Source organism: Hoplias malabaricus, chromosome 17 (genome assembly GCF_029633855.1).
Source record: "Hoplias malabaricus isolate fHopMal1 chromosome 17, fHopMal1.hap1, whole genome shotgun sequence".
Lineage (NCBI taxonomy): Eukaryota > Metazoa > Chordata > Actinopteri > Characiformes > Erythrinidae > Hoplias > Hoplias malabaricus.
Genome location: NC_089816.1, coordinates 16004101 through 16028640, shown reverse-complemented (window position 1 = coordinate 16028640; position 24540 = coordinate 16004101). Strand labels below are relative to the sequence as shown.

The following is a 24540-nucleotide window of genomic DNA, read 5'->3' as shown; positions in this document are numbered from 1 at the left end:
ACACTGACGGGCCTCCACTGCCAAGTTGTTCATGTGGGATGACCATGACAGGTCCTGCAAGATGTGAACTCCAAGGTACTCCAAGGTTTCTCCTCTGTTTCCTGCTGTAATCAGCTCCTTGGTCTTGGTGACCTCTTCTACCACTTCACAGTCCAGTGCTTGGAGGGTTTATACCTCTTTAACCTACATTTGGTACATTCATGTAGTGTCTCACAGTTCCAGGGTCTTAGGGTCATGGGTTTGAACCCCCTCCAGGTGACCGTCTGTGAGGAGTATTGTGTGTTCTCCTCATATCTGCATGGGTTTGCTCTGATTTCTTCTCACATTGATTGGTGGATTGGCTTCTCAAATGTGCCCAAAAGTGTGAGTGTGTGAGTGAAACAGCTACTTCAGAGCACGCCGTGTCATTGCAGATTATATTGTTTTTGCATATTTCAATGTCTCTTTCCAAAATACTCAAACCTTTGGATATTTAGTTCAGTTAATGTGCTGAATTACCTATTAGAATTAGCCAGAAGGCTCGTTGTAATCAGTTGTTCCTGGCCTGATTTAAGAATACCCTCAAATAACTCAAATAACAAAAAAATGCAAAATTAAATCTTACCACAAAATGAGATATAACTTGACATACTTGAATGAAGATCTCGAGAGACTGGACCAGGTGAACAAAGAAATCTAAATAAAGAAATTATATATAGAACTGATACCATAAGGCCATGCATGGACAATGTAGGTGTAGGTCAATTGACCATGCATTTGGCAGTTCCAGTGTAGTTAAATATAAAATATGAATAGACGTTCTGTGAACTCCATAACAAACAACACATTAAGAGTACATTATGTTGAAGCAATTACTGTTTAAAATAAAGCCTTGAATCTGCTACAATGGTGTCTGAATGTATCCTATGTTTCATATTGATTTTAGTCATCTGGTCATATAAGTGATCAGAATTACTTTCTAGTTTATTGTTCAACACTGTGGAAGTAAAATGGCAGTGAGTCAAGCACAAGGTTGCCTCAATATTAGAGCTACAAAAAGTAACAGAAAAGCTTCATTCCAAAATGTACTTGGACCACTGTTGCATTCTTTCTATCACCATGGAAACCCATTTCAACATGTGTTGAACCTCAGGTGACCCACCGTGGCTGAGACGCTCCAAACTCCACTCGGTGCAGAGCCTTAACACTGGCCTTTGAGCTTTCTAACAGTGAATCTCCATATGCATCAAGCCTAAATGTCGCGTGTTGTCCAAACTAAAGTCCTCCCTGATGTTATTACCCTTTCAAATGTCATCTGGGAACCACCAATGGACTCTGGCATTTACAAAGCAAATGAGGAAAATATGCAGGTGTGAAGATCTTATCTGTAAACTCTTGAATACAACAAGTGATGAAGGAAGGATTTCGTATAGGGGTTAAGGAAAAATCAAATGGACATATTTTCCACTGATCCCAGATAGAGTCATATCGACAAGACACATTGATGATCCAGGTTTTGTTTTTTAGCTTAGAACTGGAGCTACAATGCTAATGTTGCTAACAAACAATAGAAGTCAATAGTCACCCAAATAGCCTTAACCATAAATGTATGACAAAATGGTCATTTATTTACCCTAAAACATGCCTATAAGCCCTATAAGCTCAGTAAATATATTTGTATTTATGCCAAATGAACTGGAACTGCATTACACTGTGTTTTCCAGTGGTATTCCACCTATCTGAGGCTGGAATGCTGGACTAAGAAGGATAGTATATTCCACTAAAGAAAAAGGTGATTCCCAATTCTCAAACACATTGACTCTATTCCACTAACTAAAAGCCACATGCTGGCTGACAAAGGTTTGTGAGTGTGTATTACAAAGGCTAATTGGGTGACTACTGACATCCAGTGTTTGTTAGCAACATTAGCCTTGTGGCTCTAGCTTTAAAGAAGTTTAGGAACTGCTCCACCCACATTTTTTTCTTAAATCAAAGATATTAACAGAAAGGTGGAACACTTCTGCTGCAGTAATAGCCTCTTAACTTCAGGGAAATCTGTTGTAGATGACGGAACATTGCTGTGAGGCTTTAATAGCAGGAAAATAGCAGTGATATGGTCAGATACTGATCTTGGATGATTAGTTGTGTGTCACAAAAGCTACTGCCACTCTTCAGAAAGGTACAGGATGGTGCTCCACAGAATATGTTTATACAAACTTATGTGTACCACAGTCCACTAATTAATAAGTATTGTCTACATACTTTTGGATATACAATGTATCAAGTCAGCCTAAAGTCTGAAGGTTAGATATTAACCTACATTCTATGTTAAATATAGTATTTTCCTTAATATTACAGCTTGAAAATCATTGTGATTCTTCACTGTCCTGTAATAGGGAGAATAAAGCCTCTGTTAATGTTACTACTCCAGGCTCAGCACTGCAGAAAATCCACTATGTAACTTTTAGCACTTTTACACCAAAAGAACTCTAGTTCTTGAACCGATTCTGTTCCTGATATTTGGAAACTTGGTTCTTTCCAGTGAAGCAGCCTGCGTTTCTACAAATTTGGGGGTGGAACCAAGAATAGGTCATCAGCGGGGGGCATTGCTGTAGCTCAATACAGCACCAGAGCTACAGATAAACTGAAAAAGAGCCATGACAGAGTCATTGGAGTCAAACCAAAGTGACCTATAATGCTGTGTAAATGTTGAAGAGTTCAGAGCTGTTCTGCTGAGCTTGTGAACAGTGGAGAAATGTAACCAAGAGAACACTTCTGCTCTGACCAATATGCATGGTGTCACACCAAACACAGCCCCAGAAACACACACAAACAGAGCATGTTCCTGTTTTATTTCCTGTTATTTATTTATATGAAAACGTGAAGTGTATTTGAGGCTCGAGCTCTTTGCTGAGTTACTGAACCTCGACACGCCCACTACACAGTGTCACGATATGTGCTGAAAACCCTTTTTTGGTTCCTGCTGGAAACTAACTTTTAGGGTTCATAAACCTGTTTATGTCGGTGGAAACGAGCCAAAAGGATCCAAATTTAGCTTGCGAACTGAAACTATTCCAGTTGCTCGTTGGTGGAAAAGTGCTATTTGTGAAGGGGGCAGTGCCCCCACTCACCCCTTGATTTGATGCCAGCTTTGTGAAAATTTATTACACTCTGTATTACACTCTGGTCAATTTTCCTGGCTTGGACACAAATAATATAATATATAAACAAACCTGGCGCAGCAGGTAGCGTCACAATCATGTAGCTCCACGGACCTGTATGTTGTGGGTTCAAGTCCTGATCCGGGTGACTGTCGGTGAGGAGTTTGGTGTGTGCTCCCCATTCCTCCGGGTGCTCCGGCTTCCTCCCACAGTCCAAAAACACATGCTTGTAGGTGGATGGATGACTTAAAAGTGTCCGTAGGTGTGAGTGAATATGTGAGTATGTGTTGCCCTGTGAAGGACTGGTGTGTTCCTGCCTTGCGCCCAATGATTCCGGGTAGGCTCCAGACCCACCGCGTCCCTGAACTGGATAAGTGTTTACAGACAATGAATGAATCACAAGTACGCCACCTAATTTTGAGAGCTGTTCAAACTCAAACAATCCATGAACCCTGTGGAATATTTTTGCTCCGGGTTCAAAGCGATTCCTGTGTATTTCAAGCTGCCCCCAAAAAGACCAGAAGCCATTCTATAGCTTTCCAAAGCTTCACTCTCTGATGTGTGTTCTGTTGGTTTGGGACAGATAAAGATACATTGTGTGTGCACCTACAGGTAGTAAACAATACAGACGTGATGCACTAGACGTCCCACAGGAACTATAGTCAGATACAGTCCAGTTAAGTTTAACTTTACCCAGTCAACACTTTCAACCAGTGGAGATTCTGAAAGAGAGGGTAAGGGCTGTGGAGAGACAGACAAAGAGAGAGAGACAGAGAAAAAGAGAATCACCTTGCCAGTTGCTGTCCATGGTGACAATGGAGGTCTATATTTATGAGCTGACACTGCACACCTAAACTATAACAACAGTAAATGACCCCCCCCCTCCACCCCCCCCCCCCCCCCCCCCCCACACACACACACAAAGGCTCTACATACCTGAGGTATGCATTTAAGACTTTTCCATTTGGCTGATTACTGGCCTGTTTTTCACTCTCATTAAGACCCCATTCAGCTCCTGGCCTGTGCCCCACCTTTCCCCCACAGTCTGCAGCTGATCAATACAAGTGAAATTAGCCTGATCACAGGGGTTACTGAAATCACAGGGTATGACTGTTTGCTCAAGTTCAACTTAGCAAATGTCCCTGAGCCATTGAATATATTCATCAAGTTCCAAGTAAGGACTTCAGCAGCTGTAGTGTGAGTTTGCTGAGATGTGGGACTGTGTAGTGAGAGCCTCTGCGAAGTAAGTCTCTGTAGTGTGAGCATCTGAGATGTGAGACTATAGTGTGAGTCTCTGAGATGTGAACACCAAGTCAGTCTTCAAGTCCCTTACATAGGAGTCATGTCAGTGTGGAGTCTCTGTGAACTGAGCTCAAGTAAAGTCATGATTCTCTAAAGTGGTTCCAGCTGGAGTCTCAACTTTATGTAGTGTGAGTCAAGGTCAAGTCTTGAATCTATTCGATGCGAGTCAGAGTCTAGTCTTGAATCCCTGAGTTAAGAGTCCAGGTCAAGTCTCTGCTGTGTTTGCCTTTGCACAAAGAACATATGTGTGCATGTGAGGACACACTATTTACGTTACCGCTGGCTCATTTTCTATTCTATGGCTTGCCTCAAGTTTAAATGTGCATGATATATGTGCATCTCTCTTGTCTATTTCAGACAGCACAGCATAACATTCTGTCACAAGAAATATGGAGTATATGATGCACTCATTCATTCATTATCTGTAAGCGCTTATCCAGTTCAGGGTCGCGGTGGGTCCAGAGCCTACCTGGAATCATTGGGCGCAAGGCAGGAATACAAGCTGGAGGGGGTGCCAGTCCTTCACAGGGCAACACACACTCACAAATTCACTCACGCACTCACACCTACGGACACTTTTGAGTCGCCAATCCACTTACCAATGTGTGTTTTTGGACTGTGGGAGGAAACAGGAGCACCAGAGGAAACCCTTGCAGACACAGGGAGAACACACCACACTCCTCACAGACAGTCACCCGGAAGAAACCCATGCAGACACAGGGAGAACACACCACACTCCTCACAGACAGTCACCCAGAGGAAACCCACACAGACACAGGGAGAACACACCACACTCCTCACAGACAGTGACCCGGAGGAAACCCACGCAGACACAGGAAGAACATACCACACTCCTCACAGACAGTCACCCGGAGGAAACCCACGCAGACAAAGGGAGAACACAGCACACTCCTCACGGATAGTCACCCGGAGCGGGAATCGAACCCATAACCTCCAGGCCCCTGGAGCTGTGTGACTGCGACACCTACCTGCTGCACCACCGTGCCGCCTATATGATGCACTGTGATATAATTTTGCATGCATTTTTACGCACCTCATATTTCATGTAATATTACACGTCAGTATGCATAACATTTGCATGTGTGATGATTCAAGTATAATATTTATTCCCAGCAAGAGGTTACAGTGGATTAAGTCTCTCTCTTACAGACTTCGCTACTGTGTGCTTTACAGTACGCTACATTACACATGATTTACTCAGAGCACAATCACTGAGAGCAAAAACACGGCTTCACAGTGGTGCTAGGAGCATCAAAACGATGAGTCAAAGGCTCAGACTGTAATTACACAAGCTCTGCTTCATCAATTTTGAAATTGTGAAGGTTTTGGACAAGGCCATTTATGAAAAATACCAGGTATCCGATCAAATAAACGGATTTAACTACAACAGTGGTTCCATAACATGTCGACTCTAAATTTTTGACTGTAGAGGTTCACTCTTATTCCCTTTGTTAATGATGAGTAGTGTCATTCCAAGGTTTGAACTGATGAATCAGCAGCTGTTTTCGAGGCTAATCCACTTGCAAATGCATACACTGCCCGACATGTCTGGGCATGTCTGGACATGCTATTGATCTATCTGTGTTTTCTGGCAGATAATGAATTATTTAAAGCCCTTTGTCATATCCACTGTGTGTGCTCCAGTAGGTGATAAAACACTCTGAATGGGGAGTGTGAATGGTAGCAATGGTAATATTTAACATGAATATTATATAAGATATATATTTTTGTTGTTATGGCCTTTCTAAGGCCCTGGACTGTGTAAGACAAAGGCTGGAAATTCTAAATCAGAGAACAGTGGGAGATTGTTGGGGGCCTGGCATGAATTACTGCGCACACACACACACACACACACAGTGGTTTGTTTTATACAATGCCAAGATACTGGGTTATACCTGTTTCCAATAAGTGTTATGCACAAACACTATAGGATTTATGTGTTTTACTAACAATTCCCATGTGTTTAGTGTGAGTGTGAATGTTGTTGCTGTGTTAGCAAAACCTTGACTCTCCATTTTTCACACTGTTTACAGTGAATCAACAGAAATCTAAACCTGTAAGTTATTGTAAGTTAAAATGGGGTCAGTATCCAGCTCCACTTTCTGTTAAAGATGAAACAGATGGTGCTGATTCTAGATCAGTCTCCTTACCTCGCATATGCCTGGTGTAAATGGCCTCAGTTTGGGTTCAGAAGTGTGGGGTTTATTCAATAACATCTGTGTGACTGATGTTAATATGAAACAACTCTGACCTCAGAACATGAGTCAAAACCGAGAAGACTGCTCTGAGCAATATTCATAGCTGAGGTGTTTTTTAAACTCTGGATATGAACCCTCTTGTTCCTGAATAGCAGCTTCCTGAAAGGCTGCTGAGTGGTTAAGCCAAAGCACAAATCTAAGTTTTAACAACAGTGTTACAACATTCGGCCATTTCCATTCATTTTATTAGAAACAACTCCACACTTCATTCTTGCACTCCCTGACCACTTAAAGGGCTATATTGTCTTTACTGAGCTCTGTGTAGGTCTCATCCATGGTCCAGACGTAAAGCATGAGCCGCCAAACAGGTTGCAGCTGTAATATAGCCTTATAGAATCTAATCACTCGTTTTGTGGCCTTGTCTGCACTGTAAAAAAATGCTGTAAATTTAAAGCAAGTCTGCTACAGTATTTTATTGTAAATCACAATATTTACAGTAAATTATTGTATTACTCAATTACGGTAATATGCTGTAAATTTGAAATACAGTAGTGTTCCTGTAAAAATACAGTAAATGGCTGGGAACTCTGCTGCCAGTATTTTACTGTAAATCGCAGTATTTACAGTAAATTATTGTATTATTCAATTACAGTAATATGCTGTAAATTTGAAATACAGTAGTGTTCCTGTAAAAATACAGTAAATGCCTGGGAACTCTGCTGCCAGTATTTTACTGTAAAATTTACAAAATTTTTACACTGTGTGCTAAGATGAATGGGTGTAACAGGTGCAGCTGGTGCTTGGCAGAGTGATACAGTTATTTTGAGAAATAATAACAAGAGCATAAGAGCATCAGTTGTGCCATTAGAAGTAACTGCTGTACAAACCATTACATCCTTTCTGACACTTTAGGCACTACAGTTTAACCCATTCACCATAGGTTGGGTAATGTGTGTGTGGTTCTGTATACGTGTATCCTGCATGGTGGAGTTACTGGAGTTGGTACACACTTAAGGGTCACTGCTGGGTGGTCCACAACCCAAAAATATCCAAAGAAAAGTGACTGACTGAAAGACTAAACAAGGCATTAAGAAACTGTACCAGCAACTTGGATAGGCCTCTAATAAATTGCCCAGAGAATGTTTTCATATTTGCCCTATGTCAGATGGGCAGTAATCAAACATTTCCTTTGAAAGAGCTCATTAAGAGGTGTAATTCTGACACTTTTCCAAAGAGGGACACTTAGCTGCTAGGCCGCAGTGTGGTATTTCTTCACGTCTGGAGCGTGGCGAGTCTTTGAACGTGTTTGGCCTCAGTGGATGCCTCTACCTTGCCATGGATATTTATATATTATGCATCAGCAAAATGTCTCTCTGACAACGGCGAGTAAATGTTTCATGAGCATGCCATGTAGGCTTGTGTGTGTTGCCATAGCTACAGCTGCGCAGGATAACAACACTGGGATGATAGTTAATTCATTTTTATGCTCAGTGGAAGATTAGGCCAGAGGCTCCTTAGCTTACATGCGTTCACACCAAACATTTGCATTTTGGCTGTTGCGTAATTTCCCATTGGGCTGAAGGCGAACTCGTAAAGGAGATTGACTGGTGGTGTGGCCTCGTTTGACCTTGATCATCAGCGTCCTGAACATCACCACTAAATGGGATTTACACGGATCATCCAACCTTTCTGCATAATTCTAGTAGTGGGATGTACACTGACCTTCTGTGTTGTTTGCTGTGAAATGGTTCATTTTTGAGAAACGTATCAACATTTGTGGTGATAGGAGCCTGGGGTTGCAATTACTCTAAACCAAATATAGGCACTTTATCAACTATGGACAACTTCATCAACATCTGGTTGCTATTACCACCAAATCTGACAATTATAGACTTCCCCACAACAGTGCATTTCACATCAAATCACTTTCTATGACTTTATTTACAGCTTAATGTACTTTATGTTGTATAAATGCAACTTAATTCATAACCCTAAATATGAAATGTTGCAACAGTTTAGTTTCTTACATTTCCTCACTGTCAAAACATCTTTAAAGCAACGCTTTATGTATATGTATATTTTTACCTTTAAATTACAGATTTAAAATCATTGTGATGCTTCACTGACCTGTAACTGGGAGAAAAGATCCCCTGTTGTTGCTACTCCAAGCTCAGCACTGCAGAAACTGTACCATGTAACTTTTGGGAGGATGGTAGGAAACCACCCCAATCCTCCCCTTACCCCTTGATTTTAGCACAGTGTAATAAACATGAAATAAGTCAAAATAAGAATCACTTGAATTTATTATACTGTCTCAAATTTCCCCTTGTTCACTGTTAACAAATATTTTAATATAAAATCTAAGATAAAAGGGGGAAAAAGTATATAACCATTTAAAATGTGTTGTTAAATTTCCTGTCCTTGTGAAACAACAAAAAACAATGGACTCATACACATTGTTATAATGGAAGGGAATGGTAGATTCTATAAATCAGGTGACCTCACAGAATTTATAAAAATTTTGTGATCACAGTATAAAGGATCCTAATGATTTAATAAGTGACCTGTTACTGATTCAAGATGGATTTGAGGGTGTTTAAATGAGTTTTAACAGTGTCCTTCAGGAGTGTAATTAAAGTAACCATTAAGGAAATTCCCATAAGCTAGCAAAACAATGCTAATGTTTCTAATTGTCTTCTTCAGTAGGGTCATATTTAAAGATATTTAACACATTTTCTAAGATGCAGCATTAATTACATACAAATTTACTGAAATGTACTTGTAGGCAGTATACAGTATGTCCTAGTACACAAGAATTTAAACTTTCGATCATAGGGTCGAAGGCTATTTTATCTGTTTGGTTACTACCCCCTCTAGCGGAGAAGAAACCGTTCCATAACTCCTGGACAGGATCGACCTTTAACATCAAGACATTTACACCAAAGATATTAATTTTTATACATTCAAATTCAAATACAGGGCAATGACAGATACTTATTTAACCAATAATAACTGTTTTGAAACAAATTTTAAATTATTTAAACATTAAGTTCTATGCTAAACAGTGTATGTTAGCAATGCTAGCATCCCAAATTTGAAACTACTAGCCATATTTACTAATTGTTTGTGTGTGTGTAGGTTATACAGTAGTGTTTTATACAGTAATATCTTTCGCAAACAACTTGGCAAAATGTATTTTGTAGACGTTTACAAACTGTTTGAACACAATTATTACATTTAGTTCCAGTTATCTGTCTTGGTCATGTGCACTTCTGAAATATGAGGATTTATTTATTGATTTATTTATTTTTGTTTACGATTTATCAGCTCTGTTTATCAATCTGAGCACGTCTTTTTTTTGTGGTTATTTTATTATATTATTAAGTTTAATGTACCTACACACCCACATATTAATGTTTGGCCCATGACTGAATGCCCTCCAGGGTCAGTGATGATAGCAGGATGGGTTACACTAGAGCCCACATGGTCAGTCCACCTGAAAACACAAAATCTCTATAACTTTAAACAACAATGCGGGCCCCATATATAGAGAGTTACTGGGATATGCAAATTTATACAATTCAGACAGCCCATCTGGGTCCCACCAAAAGCCTATTTACCAACACCCCAAGAGCCAATGTTCATCCCATGTGGGCCCAACTAAAGTGTACTGCATGTCTTACATATACCAAGCTTATAAGAATCACATTATATATTGAAACTTTAAATCTTTTTGCATAGCACCATCTAGTGGTAAATTTGCAGAACTTATCAGGAGACATGAAGAACAGTTTGTCTCCCTCTAGAGGACAAGCTGTTGTAAAACACTTAAACCATTTAGCTGGTGTACAGCTGCTTTAGAGTGGCCTTTCTCATTTCAGGCAGTTGTTTGAAGATTATACAGACTGTGAGTGCAGAACAAAACCTCTGTGTCAATCGAGTGTGCACATTAATAGAGCTTTAAGCAGTTCACTACGTTTAAGGGATGTCTACATGTTTTTGAACATGTAGCGCATGGTGGACACATTCCATTTGACAGGGAAGAGGAAGAAGAGAGATAAAATATGAAAGGGTTAAGAGAATCTGAGGTATAAAGATAAAAAAAGATAACTCATAAAGTGGTATGCAATGCATTTTTTGTCACATTTACTTTTATTGTAAAGGTGATTTATTCCAAAATAGTAATATATTGCAGAGGAGTGAGGGGGAGAGAGAGAGAGAGAGAGAGAGAGAGAGAGAGAGAGAGACTACACATGACTTTGGCAAGAGTTTCGGGTGTTGAGTATATCAAAAAATTCCACAGAAAAAAGTTAGAAAGTGTCTAAAATTAGAACTGCACACCTTCACTCCCTACTGTGTTACATCAGCCTCTACAAATTATTACAGTGGAATAAAAAGTCACAACGTACCTTGTACTTTCAAGCTAGAACCAACATGTCATGTTTTTATTACGAAAAGACTCGGAATGATTATTCTTACCTGTACTTTCTGGCCAGCAATAACATTTCAGACAATCCACAGGCTATTATATCAATTAATATCTGCAGCTTGCTTTGAAAAACAGGGAAAAAAAACATCCTTTCCAGCTGGGCGTCTTCTAGATGGTGCGGCAAAACTACTTTGTAGAGACAATGGAAAATCAATCCATCCTCAGCAGATGGTTGCTGTCCAAATCGATCGGGCATTGATTGCGGGCGACCCACCCTTGATAGCGGTCAATAGCGGTGTCTTGCTGTGGCCGCGCTGACCCTTGGATTAGAGGCAGCGACAGCTGAGAGGGAGAAAACTTGACTGAATTGCAAATCCTGGGTGATGCCCTTGACAAAGAACAGCACACTTGTTTTTTCCAATTCCGGATGGGACTGTAAACTGTGATCCGACAGCTACGGCTTTCTGAGGCCTTTTTCCAGCCTTGGGATAAGCCTAAGAACTCTCTGCTGTTGTCACCGCTCAGGCTCGGTTTAAACAGCCCTTTTGCGCTGAGATAATTTTGAAAAGAAGAACAAAATCATGGTTTGTTGAGGTGTACCAGGCCTATATAGTGCATTTACACTTGGGGACTGTAGAGTGCATGCTAATGGAGGGGTGCAGACAGATTTAGTGCAAAAAATAAACAATACAAAAAAGATATTACTCATGTTTTAGTATGTTTTAGTGTGCGACTGGTGAAGCTGAGTACTGTGGGTTATAGAATAATAATAATACATAGGCCTTGCTGAAAAGGCAAAACTAAATCTAATCACAGAACGTCTGCCTAGTCCTCACTCGCGAAGTGAGGAAGACTCTAAAAGCCTACGAGCTCTGGCTGCAGAACGCAGGGCCTGGCCAGTCCAAAAAAGGCCTCACACTGAGCGTGTGTGGGTTTGTGTGTGTGTGTTTATGTGTATGTTTGTTTACTCGTATCTGTGTGTGTGTGATCGGTTTGTAAGGTGTTAGCAGGGTTGCACGTTGCAGGCACGGCTCTCCTTCTTGGGCTTGCAGCTGCTGGACCGTGAGGCTTTTGTCCTGATGGCCATCTCTCGCCCCTGGACGCCTCCGCCGCATGGTTTGGTGCAGTGTGACCAGCTGGACCACGGGTGGAATTTACAAACTGTGAAGAGAAAGATGGTTTGGAGTTTTACTGAGGTAAATGTGTGTCTGCACTGTGGGAGGGAACCGTACACACTCAGTAGTGTTTATGGACAGACCTGGAATTTCGTGGCCTGAAAGAGCGGATGCTTTTCCGTGTCTTCCTCCTCGTTCTGGAGCATTCTGCTTCCCGTTTTTCGGCTCACTGGCTCGTGGGTCACGGTTACACTTCCTGATCCTACACCCCTTCCTCTGTATAGTCTCTGGACAAGGAGCGCCACCAAACTGTGGCTCCAACTTCACCATACGGGTGCGGATTACGTGGCCCTTCCCACAGGACTTGTTACACTCTGACCACGGGGTCCACTCGGACAGCATGCATTCCACAGCTGTGGAAGAGGGGAGAGAAACAGACAGGAGGTTTATTCTTAAGAATTTTGGTTATACATGATATAAGACTGCTATAAAATACTTATAGCAGTGTTTCCTCTAGAATTTTGTTTTGCAGGGTTTTGCACCCCCCCCCCTCCCCCCACCCACACACACACACACACACACACACTCACACACACTCACACACACACACACACCTACAAGCTACATGTTTACCTGAAATATTTGTGTGCATTTATAAGAATCTAATTCTGGCAATCTTAACCACTGATGATAGAAACTATCCCAAAATATACAGTTGCCACCACCATCCATCCATTATCTGGGGGCGCCAGTCATTCACAGGGCAACACACACACACATTCACACCCACGGTCACTTTTGAGTCGCCAATCAACCTACCAACGTGTGTTGTGGACTGTGGGATGAAACCGGAGCACCCGGAGGAAACACACAGACACAGGGAGAACACACCAACTCCTCACAGACAGTCACCCAGAGCGGGAATCGAACCCACGACCTCCAGTTCCCTGGAGCTGTGTGACTGTGACACTACCTGCTGTGCCACCGTGCCGCCCTGTTGCCACCACCTCCTTATCACAATGCAAGTGTAAATGTTGCATAGTCATTAACAGTCATTATGAAGATTACTCCTGTGTGTGTGTGTGTGTGTGTGTGTGTGTGTAATACTCACGGCATTCTGGCATCATACACTTTTCCACTTCCTCCAGTGGTTCTCCACACTGACTGGGCAGCGAGGGTGTCTTTAGCATGCGCCGCCGAATTCGCATGCCCACCCCACATGACACGCTGCAGTAACCCCAGTCGGACCACTCTGACAGCATGCAGGTCAATACATCTGCATAAACACACACACACACACACAAGCTTGTGGAAGTGGACTTGGCTAATCTTCCCAGAGCTGTGGGAAGAGGTGCATAGAACATCATGATGCAGCACTGCCCCCCCACACACACTGAAGCTAACAGTGATAACACTTTCAGCCAAAAATGCTTTTTGGCTTCAGCTGAAAAGGAAAAAGTGCACATTGTCCATGATGTGATTGTGGACGATTCCTAAACAGAAATAAATGTGTATGCGAATGAGTGAGTGTGTTACAAGGCAGTTCCTGGTGGAACATAAACAGTAAACAGGCCTAAAGGTGCTGTGTGTTTCTGGCGCCCTCCTGTGGCATTAAACAGAGACTCAGTAGAAGTGATGTCACTGTGTGGAAGTAGTCCATTATTAAGGCGTTACAGGAAAATAACTATAAAGAGACTTTTAATCACTGTAGAACTGACACCACATTAAAACAACTGCGAAACACAATGGTCCACAGCACAAATGCTGTGCAGTCAGTGATTTAAAATAATGGGAAAAATGAGAAAATTGACAAAATAAATAAATAAATAATGTTTTAAAGGGACAAAATACACCCCTTTTCTCACGTGAACACACTTCCCTGGGGTCTTAATGAAACATCTGGGTTTGTTTGGTTAAAATACCACAAAGATTATACAACACTGTTTAAACAGCACTGTTCAAAATGACAGCATCTGTTTTTTTAAATGAATATTTATAATTAGTTAAAACTAAGTGTAGTAAAAATGTCAGAGCAAACAAGAGAACAGAGTGAGGCTCAAAATACTCACTGCACTCTGGCTGCATACACTTCTCAACTTCTTCCAGCTGTGCTCTGCACGGAGATCCGTCTGAGGCCTCCATCTTCATCATCCTCACCCTTCTCCTCATCCCCAGGCCACAGCTCACAGTACACGGCTCCCAGTCCCCCCACTCCGTCACTATACAGCTGCTGGGGGCTATAGCACATGCACAAGGATCAAATAATTACTGTACATTGAAAAAAGAGATGTATAATTCTACTCAGATTTAGATTCAGATTCAGAACACATCAGTTATTCGTAAAATTGAGTGATTTTTTTATGATGAATGGACCAATAGGAACACTTTATATTTAAATGGAATAAAGGCTTTTCACATTAACTACAGGGCCATGTATATGGATACACCTTAATAAAATGGGAATGGGGAAACTTTTCAAGATGGGTGGTGACCAGGGTGGCCATTTTGAAGTCAGCCATTTTGGATCAAACTTTTGTTTTTTCAATGGGAAAAGGGTTTTAACGTAACTTTATTCTTTCATGAGTTATTTACAAGTTTCTGACCACTTATAAAATGTGTTCAAAGTGCTGCCCATTGTGTTGGATTGTCAATGCAACCCTCTTCTCCCACTCTTCACACACTGATAGCAATACTGAATAACTGATGTGTTCTGAATCTGAACACCATTGTTTTTCTCGTGAAATTCCCAATAAGTTTGATGTGTCACATGTCCCTCTTCCCATTGAAAAAACTAAAGTTGGATCCAAAATGGCCGACTTCAAAATGGCCACCCATCTTGAAAAGTTTCCCCCATCCCATATACTAATGTGCCACAAACAGGAAGTTAATATCACCAACCATTCCCATTTTTATTAAGGTGTATCCATATAAATGACCCACCCTGTATTGTAAAAAAATGGCAACTAAATCAAGATTAATTGCTTTAGGCCTTAATTATAAATAAAATAAATCAATAATAATAATAAGTAACCAAGGAGGCTCCATTATGATTAGATGTTACTCCATAATTGTTTTACAAAACCTGGACATAAGACCACTCTTGGCTGACTGATCACGTCTTGGGGAATCTGTGTAAATTAAATTTTATAAATATAGATTGCGCCTAATTTTCTTTAATGCAGATGTTACAAGTTTTTCTTGCCAGTGCTACCACTGCATTCTCCTCATAGTCTAAACATAGGCCCAAAGCACTGGGAAATTAGGCTTCAGTGCTAATAGCTCCATTAATATTACCCTCAATAATCACTGAATGAATAAACTCTCATCTTATTTCTAATAACAAACACTGTTATAAATAGAGGGACTTAGAATTCGTAATCATATTACACAGGAATGCTATAGAAGGTTAGCAGTCTTGCCCAGTGGCTCTTACTGGAATTGTATTCTATACCAAGTACTATTCAGGGACCAAAGCATCAAATCATAGAAACACACAAACACACACACACTCATCCATTTTTGGGATCCATAATAAGTCTGATGAATCCTTAGTCACACTGTCAGTGGGGATCCTTCAGAGAAAATTCCTTTTCGGGCAAGGCTTAATCCCCGCTCTGCCTTCTAGCAGAGTTCTGTTCAATGAGCCCACAAATAACCATCAGGAGTCTTCTCCCACTCTCACACACACACAAAACCACACACAACCACAGCCACACTCTCTCATACAAAGCCCTGTCTACATGGTGTCAGAGCTACTAGCCTAAACCTACTCTCCACCACTGCCCCTGAGCCCAGCCTTAACTTTAAACTAATAATTTAAGACATGTTTTCACCTTGAAATGTTATGGTTTAGGTGCTGAAGACATCATTTGTGTCCCTATAAGTAAGACAGGTCCCCACAATGTGATATATTACTGGACCACTCACTGCAGTCCTCGTTGACCACACACTTCTCTGTCTCCTCAGTGGGCTCCCTGCAGCTGGACCCATCCTCAGGATACTGTTTGATGTAACGTTCTCTGGACCTCATGCCCATTCCACAGGACGCACTGCAGGGTGACCAGCTGATCCACTCGGACAGCATGCACGTAGACGTCTCTGAAGAAAGAACACACACAGTTGAGGCCTTCATGTAATGTTACACAGGGTCACACAGTTTTGTTTAGCATGTCCACACACACACACACACACACACACACACACAGGGAAGCCCAAGGCTAAAAACGTCTATCAAAAGATTCAAAGCAACAATGAATTATTCAGAACACAGTAAAATGTAAAAGGCAACCTGTCTGAATGTGTACGGCCTTCACTGTACTATAGTGGAAGCTATGGAAAAAAATAAATCACATGAATAATAACATGATGCATGATGGGATGTCCACTTCAGGCACATTGATTAGGACAGAATTTACCACCGCTGCTGACTGCATAAAACATAGCACATTGTGTGCCTTATTTTTTTTATTTGCCTCACGTATGTTCACAACCTTCCAAGCATTTCAACTGACGAGCTCAAACACACAGTACAGACTCACAATCGCACACTGAGCAGTCCGTCACATAACACAACTGATATGAATCTGCTACATGTGCTGAAATGGGCTGTATGGTCCAATTTGATTAAATTAATTCACATTTTAGGGCGGCACGGTGGCGCAGTCACACAGCTCCAGGGACCTGGAGGTTGTGGGTTCGATTCCCGCTCCGGGTGACTGTCTGGGAGGAGTGTGGTGTGTTCTCCCTGTGTCTGAGTGGGTTTCCTCCGGGTGACTGTCTGTGAGGAGTGTGGTGTGTTCTCTCTGTGTCTGCATGGGTTTCCTCCAGGTGACTGCCTGTGAGGAGTGTGGTGTGTTCTCCCTGTGTCCAAAGGTGTGAATGTGTGTGTTGCCCTGTGAAGGACAGGGTGTATTCCCGTCTTGCGCCCAATGATTCCAGGTAGGCTCTGGACCCACCGCGACCCTGAACTGGATAAGGGTTACAGATAATGAATGAATGAATAAGTTAAGGCCATTTAGAACTGGATCTGGTTCGAAAACCCACCATTACCTACATGGCCAAATGTTTGTGATGTGTGATGTTTGTACATGATTTCATTCGATTATTTTCTATGGACGTAGAGCATGTAGCGAGTGTCTCCACACTGACGTTTTCCACCTCTTCAACTTTTCTCCCCATTGTCCACCTCTGTCCTTCACCTCACTCTTCTCCTTCTCACGGCTGATAAGGCATCAAACTGCCTCACTTTATCTCATCCCTGCCGCTCCAATTAGCCCCAAAGCAGGAGCTTGTAAATAGATTTGTTATCAGGGCTGGACGGAGGAACTTGGGGCCGCTCTCCACATGCTGCATCCCGGTGAGACTGATCGGCGGTGGGCGCTGAGCTAATGAAGCAGAACTAAGTGAATCATTAATAAGAGATGTAAATAAATAAGGCCCTGACAGAGGTGGAGAAGAAGGGGGGCGGAGGGCTCAAGCGAAGGCCCCCAGCACGGCCAGGACCGTCATCAATCAATGCAGCTCATTAACGGACCATTAAATAAAAATAAAAGAGCGCGGTGGAGGAGCGCCGTTAATCGATGGGGAGCGGTGGAGGAAAAACAAAAGCCTGCTACTGGAACTCGCCACTGGAACGTCTGGAAGAGTACAGCCGGGACGAGGACAGATGGGTTGGTGTGTTTGTTTATTTATTTATTTATTTCAAGGGTATATTTCACTACTTAATGCATGTAGATATGACTGTGTTACTATCATCTATAGATACCACAGCAGTCAATGACCAGGAGTCCAACAAGACTAAAACTACACTGTAAAAATTTATTGTAAATTTTAAAGTAAAATACTGGCAGCAGAGTTCCCAGCCATTTACTGTATTTTTACAGGAACACTACTGTATTTCAAATTTACAGCAATTTTTTACAGTGTAAGACTAACTATGACAATAAGGCTAAGACTAAATGTGTCCTCAGTCTCTCTCTGCATTCTCCTTCTTTCGCCAAAACACTGTGAGTAAAAATCTGAGTAACTCAACTAGCAGTTAGTGTTCTCCTCCAAGCGTGTTGTTACATGCTGGCACACTAATTCATTAAAGATCAGAGACAGAGAAAACAGCGAGAGAAAAAGTGAAAAACTGAAAGGAAAGAGAGAGATGAAGAAAGACGAAGTAAGTGGGAGAGGGAGAGGGAGAAGGAGTACGACATGAACTGTATGAACTGGTGGAGTGTCGGTACACCATCAGAGTACAGTGAGATCCACAGCAGAGACAGATCCAGACCAAGAGTGGCCACAGAGACAGACAGGTTTAAGAAGACCTGGCTGCCAGAGACAGACGTGTGTGTGATCACTGGGACAGTTGTAAGGTCAAGACAGAACTTGTTTTCAGTTCCTGCCAAACATCAGTGTGACCCTGAGCATGATGAAGCGGTTACAGAAATTGAATGAATGAATGAATGAATGAATGAATGAATGAAAGAAAAAGTGAGTACAATCAATTTAATGTGAATAAAAATTTAGAGTGATACTTTTTTCCTCTTAGTTTTATTCAAACAATTTCAAATTATATCAACACTCTTTGTGCTGAAGAAGCTGTTTTGGGAGTTTTTTTCTGAAAAGACTCGCCTTATCCCAGTCATTCCTAGTCCACACAAACCTCATTTATTTCTGTATTGCTGCCAGTAAATGACTCACAGGGGTTGCTTTTTATATATAAAAAATCTATTTACTCGTTAAGTATGCTCAAAGCTTTCAACCTTGAAACTATTTGAAATAAATCCAGTGTTTTCTGTTTACTGCATTCTGCAGTAAACTATCACTGGGAAAAGCTGCATAAATACACTCTGTACACCATCAGAGTACAGTGAGATCCACAGCAGAGACAGATCCAGACCAAGAGTGGCCACAGAGACAGACAGGTTTAAGAAGTCCTGGCTGCCAGAGACAGACGTGTGTGTGATCACTGGGACAGTTGTAAGGTCAAGACAGAACTGCATTTTCTCCTCCACTTTAAAAATATTATACAATTTGACAAATATATGAACAAAACAATGAACAATCCTAACTGCAAAATATGTAGTAAACTGAAAGCGAGAGAGAGAGAGAGAGAGAGAGAGAGAGAGACATAGAAGGAATGACAGCACTGATATTTTATGAACGTATACGTTTTGAGAGAAAGAACAGTGCAGCAGAGAAAAGGAGGGAGGTAGATAGTGCTTGTTATTTTTCCTCCTCATGTTTAAAAGCTTATACACTATTTACACAGCTATTTTTCATAGTCTCAGCACTGTAAATATGTACACTACTTTGTACAATAACAAAAAATGCCTGTTTAAATTATTTTGCCTTAAATCGCATCCAAGTAGGGAGCACATTTCCCATTGATCCTTTTAAACGATAAACTACTTCCAGAGGTAAACTTCTTTAAAGTGTCTCAAGAAAACAAGGCTGAGCCACTCACACTGACACTGAGATATTATTTGCATAAAGACAAGCATAAAGATGATGACTGTAACAGGAAGAGTGACAAACTCATTTGCATTTCATAAGTCCGGGAGATAAAGATATTTATGTAAAGTAAAGTAACAGAGATTATTTTTCATATAAATAAATGTTGCTGATATGAAGCTTCATCCTTTTGGATGTATATCTGTCTCTCCAGCCATCTCTCTCTGCGCATGCGTGGGCGTCCGAGTGAGCGGAGTGCGGTTTGTGAGAGCGACCGGATCTTTTTCGGTTTATTTACGGTTTCTAACTTTTTTTTTTTCTTTAGTGTGTTTGTTTGTTGTTTGGGCACAGAGGAGTGAGGGGTTTAGGGGCAACGGGGTAAGGGTTTTTTCTCTAAGCCTCGGCCGGATGTAGGGGGGGTATGGGGTGGTTGGACATAGAAGAACTTTCTCGCCGGCATGGCGTCAAAGTGCCGGTCGGAGTGGAGTGCTCGGTGGAGGAGTGTAGTTTAGCGGTGGGGAATGGCGCTATTCAGACGGCCTCTAGAATGAATGGGGCCATCGTTATGTTTTGGATGAGGTAGAGAAGGTGAACGCACTGGTAGAAAAGGGTATTGTTCTGAAAGACACACACACAGCGGTGTTTCCCCTCGTTAATCAGGCTAGGAAAGTTATCATTAGCAACGTCCCCCCGTTTGTTAAAGACGAGATGTTACTGCGCGAGCTCTCCCGACACGGACAGATTGTTTCTACAATTTATAAAACCCCTTTAGGCTGTAAATCTCCTCTGCTGCAGCATGTCGTCTCGTTCAGGAGGAGGGTGTTTATGGTTTTAAAGAATAATGATGAGGATTTAAATTTGGCCATAAAATTTAGAATTGATAACTTTGACTATGTAGTTTTTGCCACGACTGCTACTATGAAATGTTTTGGATGTGGTTTAGAGGGACATTTGGTGAGATCATGTCCGAATAAGGCCGCAGAGCCTCAGCCCGGACCGAGTCACGCCGAAACAGCTCCCGCCGGCGGGAATCAGCCGGAGGCCTCGGCTGACGGAGAGGCGGGAAACGCGGACGGGCTCGGGGCGAATGATGGAGAAGGACACAGTGGTCGTGAGGGTGAAGGAAATGGGGATCAGGTGCAGACGGACAGTCAGGATGTCACTGAGGAACAGGGGGATGTAGGGGCAGACCAGGTGACTGAAATGGAGGTGGGAGAACAGGTGCTGAGTGAGGAAACGAAGGAGAAAGAGCCTGTGTTTAAGAGGCCGGCAAACAAGGCTAAGTCCAACAGACGCGCCAAAAAATCAAAAGCAACTAAACCCCCAGCATCTCCGTCTCAGTCACAGGCGGCAGGGAGTGAGTCCGAGAATTCGGCCTCGGAATACGAGTGCGACTCTTCGGACTCCTCTCTCACCGAGAAGAAGGCGGGTAAAGCGGGGGTGTACAGCGTGGAGCAGGTGCGCAGGTTTCTCGATGACACCAAAGGTAAAAGGAACGTCAAAGTTGAAGATTATTTTCCGAATCTAGAGCTGTTTATTAAGTCTGTGAAAGGTTTTATGAGAAATGAAGGGGAGGGGGGGATAGGGGAGCCCGAGATGCATCGGCTTAAAAAATTACTGTTGAAAGTCCGCATGCAACTAGAACGCGATGATGACGCGAAGACCTGAGCTCTGTCTCGTGGCTCTCGCACTGAGTTGGTTGTTAGCCACTTTTTTGTTAGGAATGTGTGACGTTAAAATCTTGACACTGAATCTGAACGGGGCGAGGGACATGAGGAAAAGAGCGGCGCTGTTTGAGCTGCTAAGGGTTAAACGGGTGGACGTTGCTATGGTACAGGAGAGACACAGCGACAGGCGGAATGAAGCGGACTGGCACAGGGAGTGGGGGGGCACGGAGGTGATGGGACACGGGAGTTCCACCACTGCTGGAGTGGCTGTGCTCTTCTCAAAGGGTTTTTTTTTCCACAGTCTTATGTTTACGAGGAAGTGGTGTAGGGACGGCTTTTAAAAATTACAGCTAGTTTACTGAAGTCAAGCCAGCCCCCACTTAGATTTGGTGGAACGTCGTATTCTGAACATTACGGTAATAGCTTGCAGAGGAACAGATTTCAAAATAAAAGTCAATGACAGGAAATGTATGTAATAAATAAGTAATTTTCTAAACAAATAATAAATGGATAAACAACAAATATTTGCTATTTTGTGGAAATGATGAAGATTTTAGGACATGACTCTCAAGTCACTCTGATGTGCCATTTAAAAAAAAAAGGCTTTGTGTAGTCCTATGTCTGTAAATTTATTTCCAAATTTATATAATTATTAAAAAGAAACCTTTAGTTTGCACAGAAGATTTTCACTTCATAATCATAGTACCACACCTGATTATGTCACTCACTGAATATCAAGTCATTCTGATGTGTCATTTCAAAATAAAGGCCCTTTGAATTGTCCTATGTCTGTAAATTTATTTTCAAATTTACATAATTATTAAAAGTGAACTATTAGTTTGCAAACATTAATTTCACTTCATAATCATAGTACCACACCTGATTATGTCACTCACTGAACATCGTCATTCTGATGTGTCATTTCAAAATAAAGGCCCTTTGAATTGTCCTATGTCTGTAAATTTATTTCCAAATTTACATAATTATTAAAAGTGAACTATTAGTTTGCAAACATTAATTTCACTTCATAATCATAGTACCACACCTGATTATGTCACTCACTTAATATCAAGTCATTCTGATGTGCCATTTCAAAATAAAGGCCCTTTGAATTGTCCCATTTCTGTATATTTATTTCAAAATTCAGATCATTATTAAAAGGAAACCTTTAGTTTGCACAGAACATTTTCACTTCATAATCATAGTACAACACCTGATTATGTCACTCACTGAATATCAAGTCATTCTGATGTGTCATTTCAAAATAAAGGCCCTTTGAATTGTCCTATGTCTGTAAATTAATTTTCAAATTTACATAATTATTAAAAGTGAACTATTAGTTTGCACAGAACAATTTGACTTCATAATCATAGTACAACACCTGATTATGTCACTCACTGAATATCAAGTCATTCTGATGTGTCATTTCAAAATAAAAGCCCTTTGAATTGTCACATTTCTGTAAATTTATTTCCAAATTTACATAATTATTAAAAGTGAACTATTAGTTTGCACAGAACAATTTCACTTCATAATCATAGTACCACATCTGATTATGTCACTCACTGAACATCAAGTCATTCTGATGTGTCATTTCAAAATAAAGGCCCTTTGAATTGTCCCATTTCTGTAAATTTATTTCCAAATTTAAATAATTATTAAAAAGAAACCTTTAGTTTGCACAGAATAATTTCACTTCATAATCATAGTACCACACCTGATTATGTCACTCACTGAATATCAAGTCATTCTGATGTGTCATTTCAAAATAAAGGCCCTTTGAACTGTCCCATTTCTGTAAATTTAATTTCAAATTTATATAATTATTAAAAGGAAACCTTTAGTTTCCTGAATATGAAGTCATTCTGGTGTGCCATTTTAAAAAAGAACTATTGTAAATGATCACATTTCAGCTATATTCACTCCGGATGTTGGAATTCTTATTAAAAGGAATCCTCCAGTTTGTAAACACTACTTTCACTTCATAATGATAGTACAGCACATGCAAGCATCAATCATTTAATGTCATACTTTTGTAGTGTGTCTAATTTGTTCATCCACTCATTACATCCAGATCACATTACTGATTTATGTGCTCCCAATGAGCTCTATTATGCTAACGAAGCAAGTCCAATATGCTGCTGTAAAGGTTCTGACTTGATGGAAAACAATGGATTACATTACACCTGAACGTCAATCACTGAACTGGTTATTGGTAAGACTACATTATATATTTTAGGAATGTTTTTTAAATTGGCTTTATGGTCATGTTCCTATTTTACCTTAGTGAAATGATTGTACACTATTAAAAATAAAGCTGCTGTCAGAGGTTCACTGTCACGCCCTCGTCCTGTCATGCCCGTTTTCCTCGCAGTCGCCTTTAGTTTCCCAGTCGTGTTGTTTCTCTCCCACATCAGTTCAGGTTGTTTTTGTTTCCTAGTCGTTTCATTTTGTTTCCAAAGTCATGTCGGTTTGTGTAATTCTCATTTGTAGTCATGTCATTTCGTTTTTCTCCCCAAGCCTTGTCATTTCTTTCCTCTAAGTATCGTTGTTTTGCCTCCAGTGTATCCATGTCTTGTTTCTTAGTTCGGTCTGTCTCTGTCGTTTTCCTCATTTCATTTCATATGTCTAGTTGTTTCTGTAGTTGCCAATCTTTGTTTTGTTATATCTTTTGTTTAATTAAAATTACTGTGCTTTAGCAAGTGTGTCCGCCTCCATCAATCCACCCCGCTAATCATGACAGAATCACCAATCACTATAAGGACGCAGCTAACACAGACAATCCTTTTGCGAGGTGTGCTATTCGCCGGACGCCATTCCGTATAGGCCCGTAAGGGTATGTTTTAAAGGCGGCTTCGGAATGGCCTCCGTGGACATCGTCGCAGGGCCCTCTGCTGCCAAGGACGTCACTGCACTCCCTCCTGATCTCCAGGAGAACCTTGCAAGCCTCTTGGTACGTCTGGAGGTCTCCATGAAGGCGGCACCCGCCGCTCCTGTCTCTGTGAAAGCGGCACCAACCGCTCCTGTCTCCGTGAAGGCGGCACCAGCCGCTCCTGTCTCTGTGAAGGCGGCACCAGCCGCTCCTGTCTCGGGACACGGGACAGAACAGGAGGCTGACAAAGGGGGGCTACAGGAGAAGAGACTTGGGAAGAGACTTGGGACAAGACAGAGGACAGAATCGCTGCACTCCCTCCTGATCTCCAGGAGAACCTTGCAAGCCTCTTGGTA

The 24540-nt window shown here is 41.5% G+C and overlaps 1 protein-coding gene across 1 annotated transcript in view; it reads right to left on the bottom strand.

Moving 5' to 3' along the window:
* Nucleotides 1–10793: 10793 nt before the first annotated feature.
* The window catches only part of spon1b (spondin 1b), a 115777-nt gene continuing 102030 nt past the window's right edge, over nt 10794–24540 (bottom strand). Inside the window, exons 12-16 of the mRNA XM_066649442.1 lie at nt 16133–16303; nt 14275–14442; nt 13317–13481; nt 12349–12618; nt 10794–12251 (exon numbers count right to left, since the gene is read on the bottom strand). Coding sequence (XP_066505539.1) covers nt 12094–12251; nt 12349–12618; nt 13317–13481; nt 14275–14442; nt 16133–16303 — 932 coding nt within the window. The 3' untranslated portion in view covers nt 10794–12093. The remainder of the gene's footprint in view (nt 12252–12348; nt 12619–13316; nt 13482–14274; nt 14443–16132; nt 16304–24540) is intronic.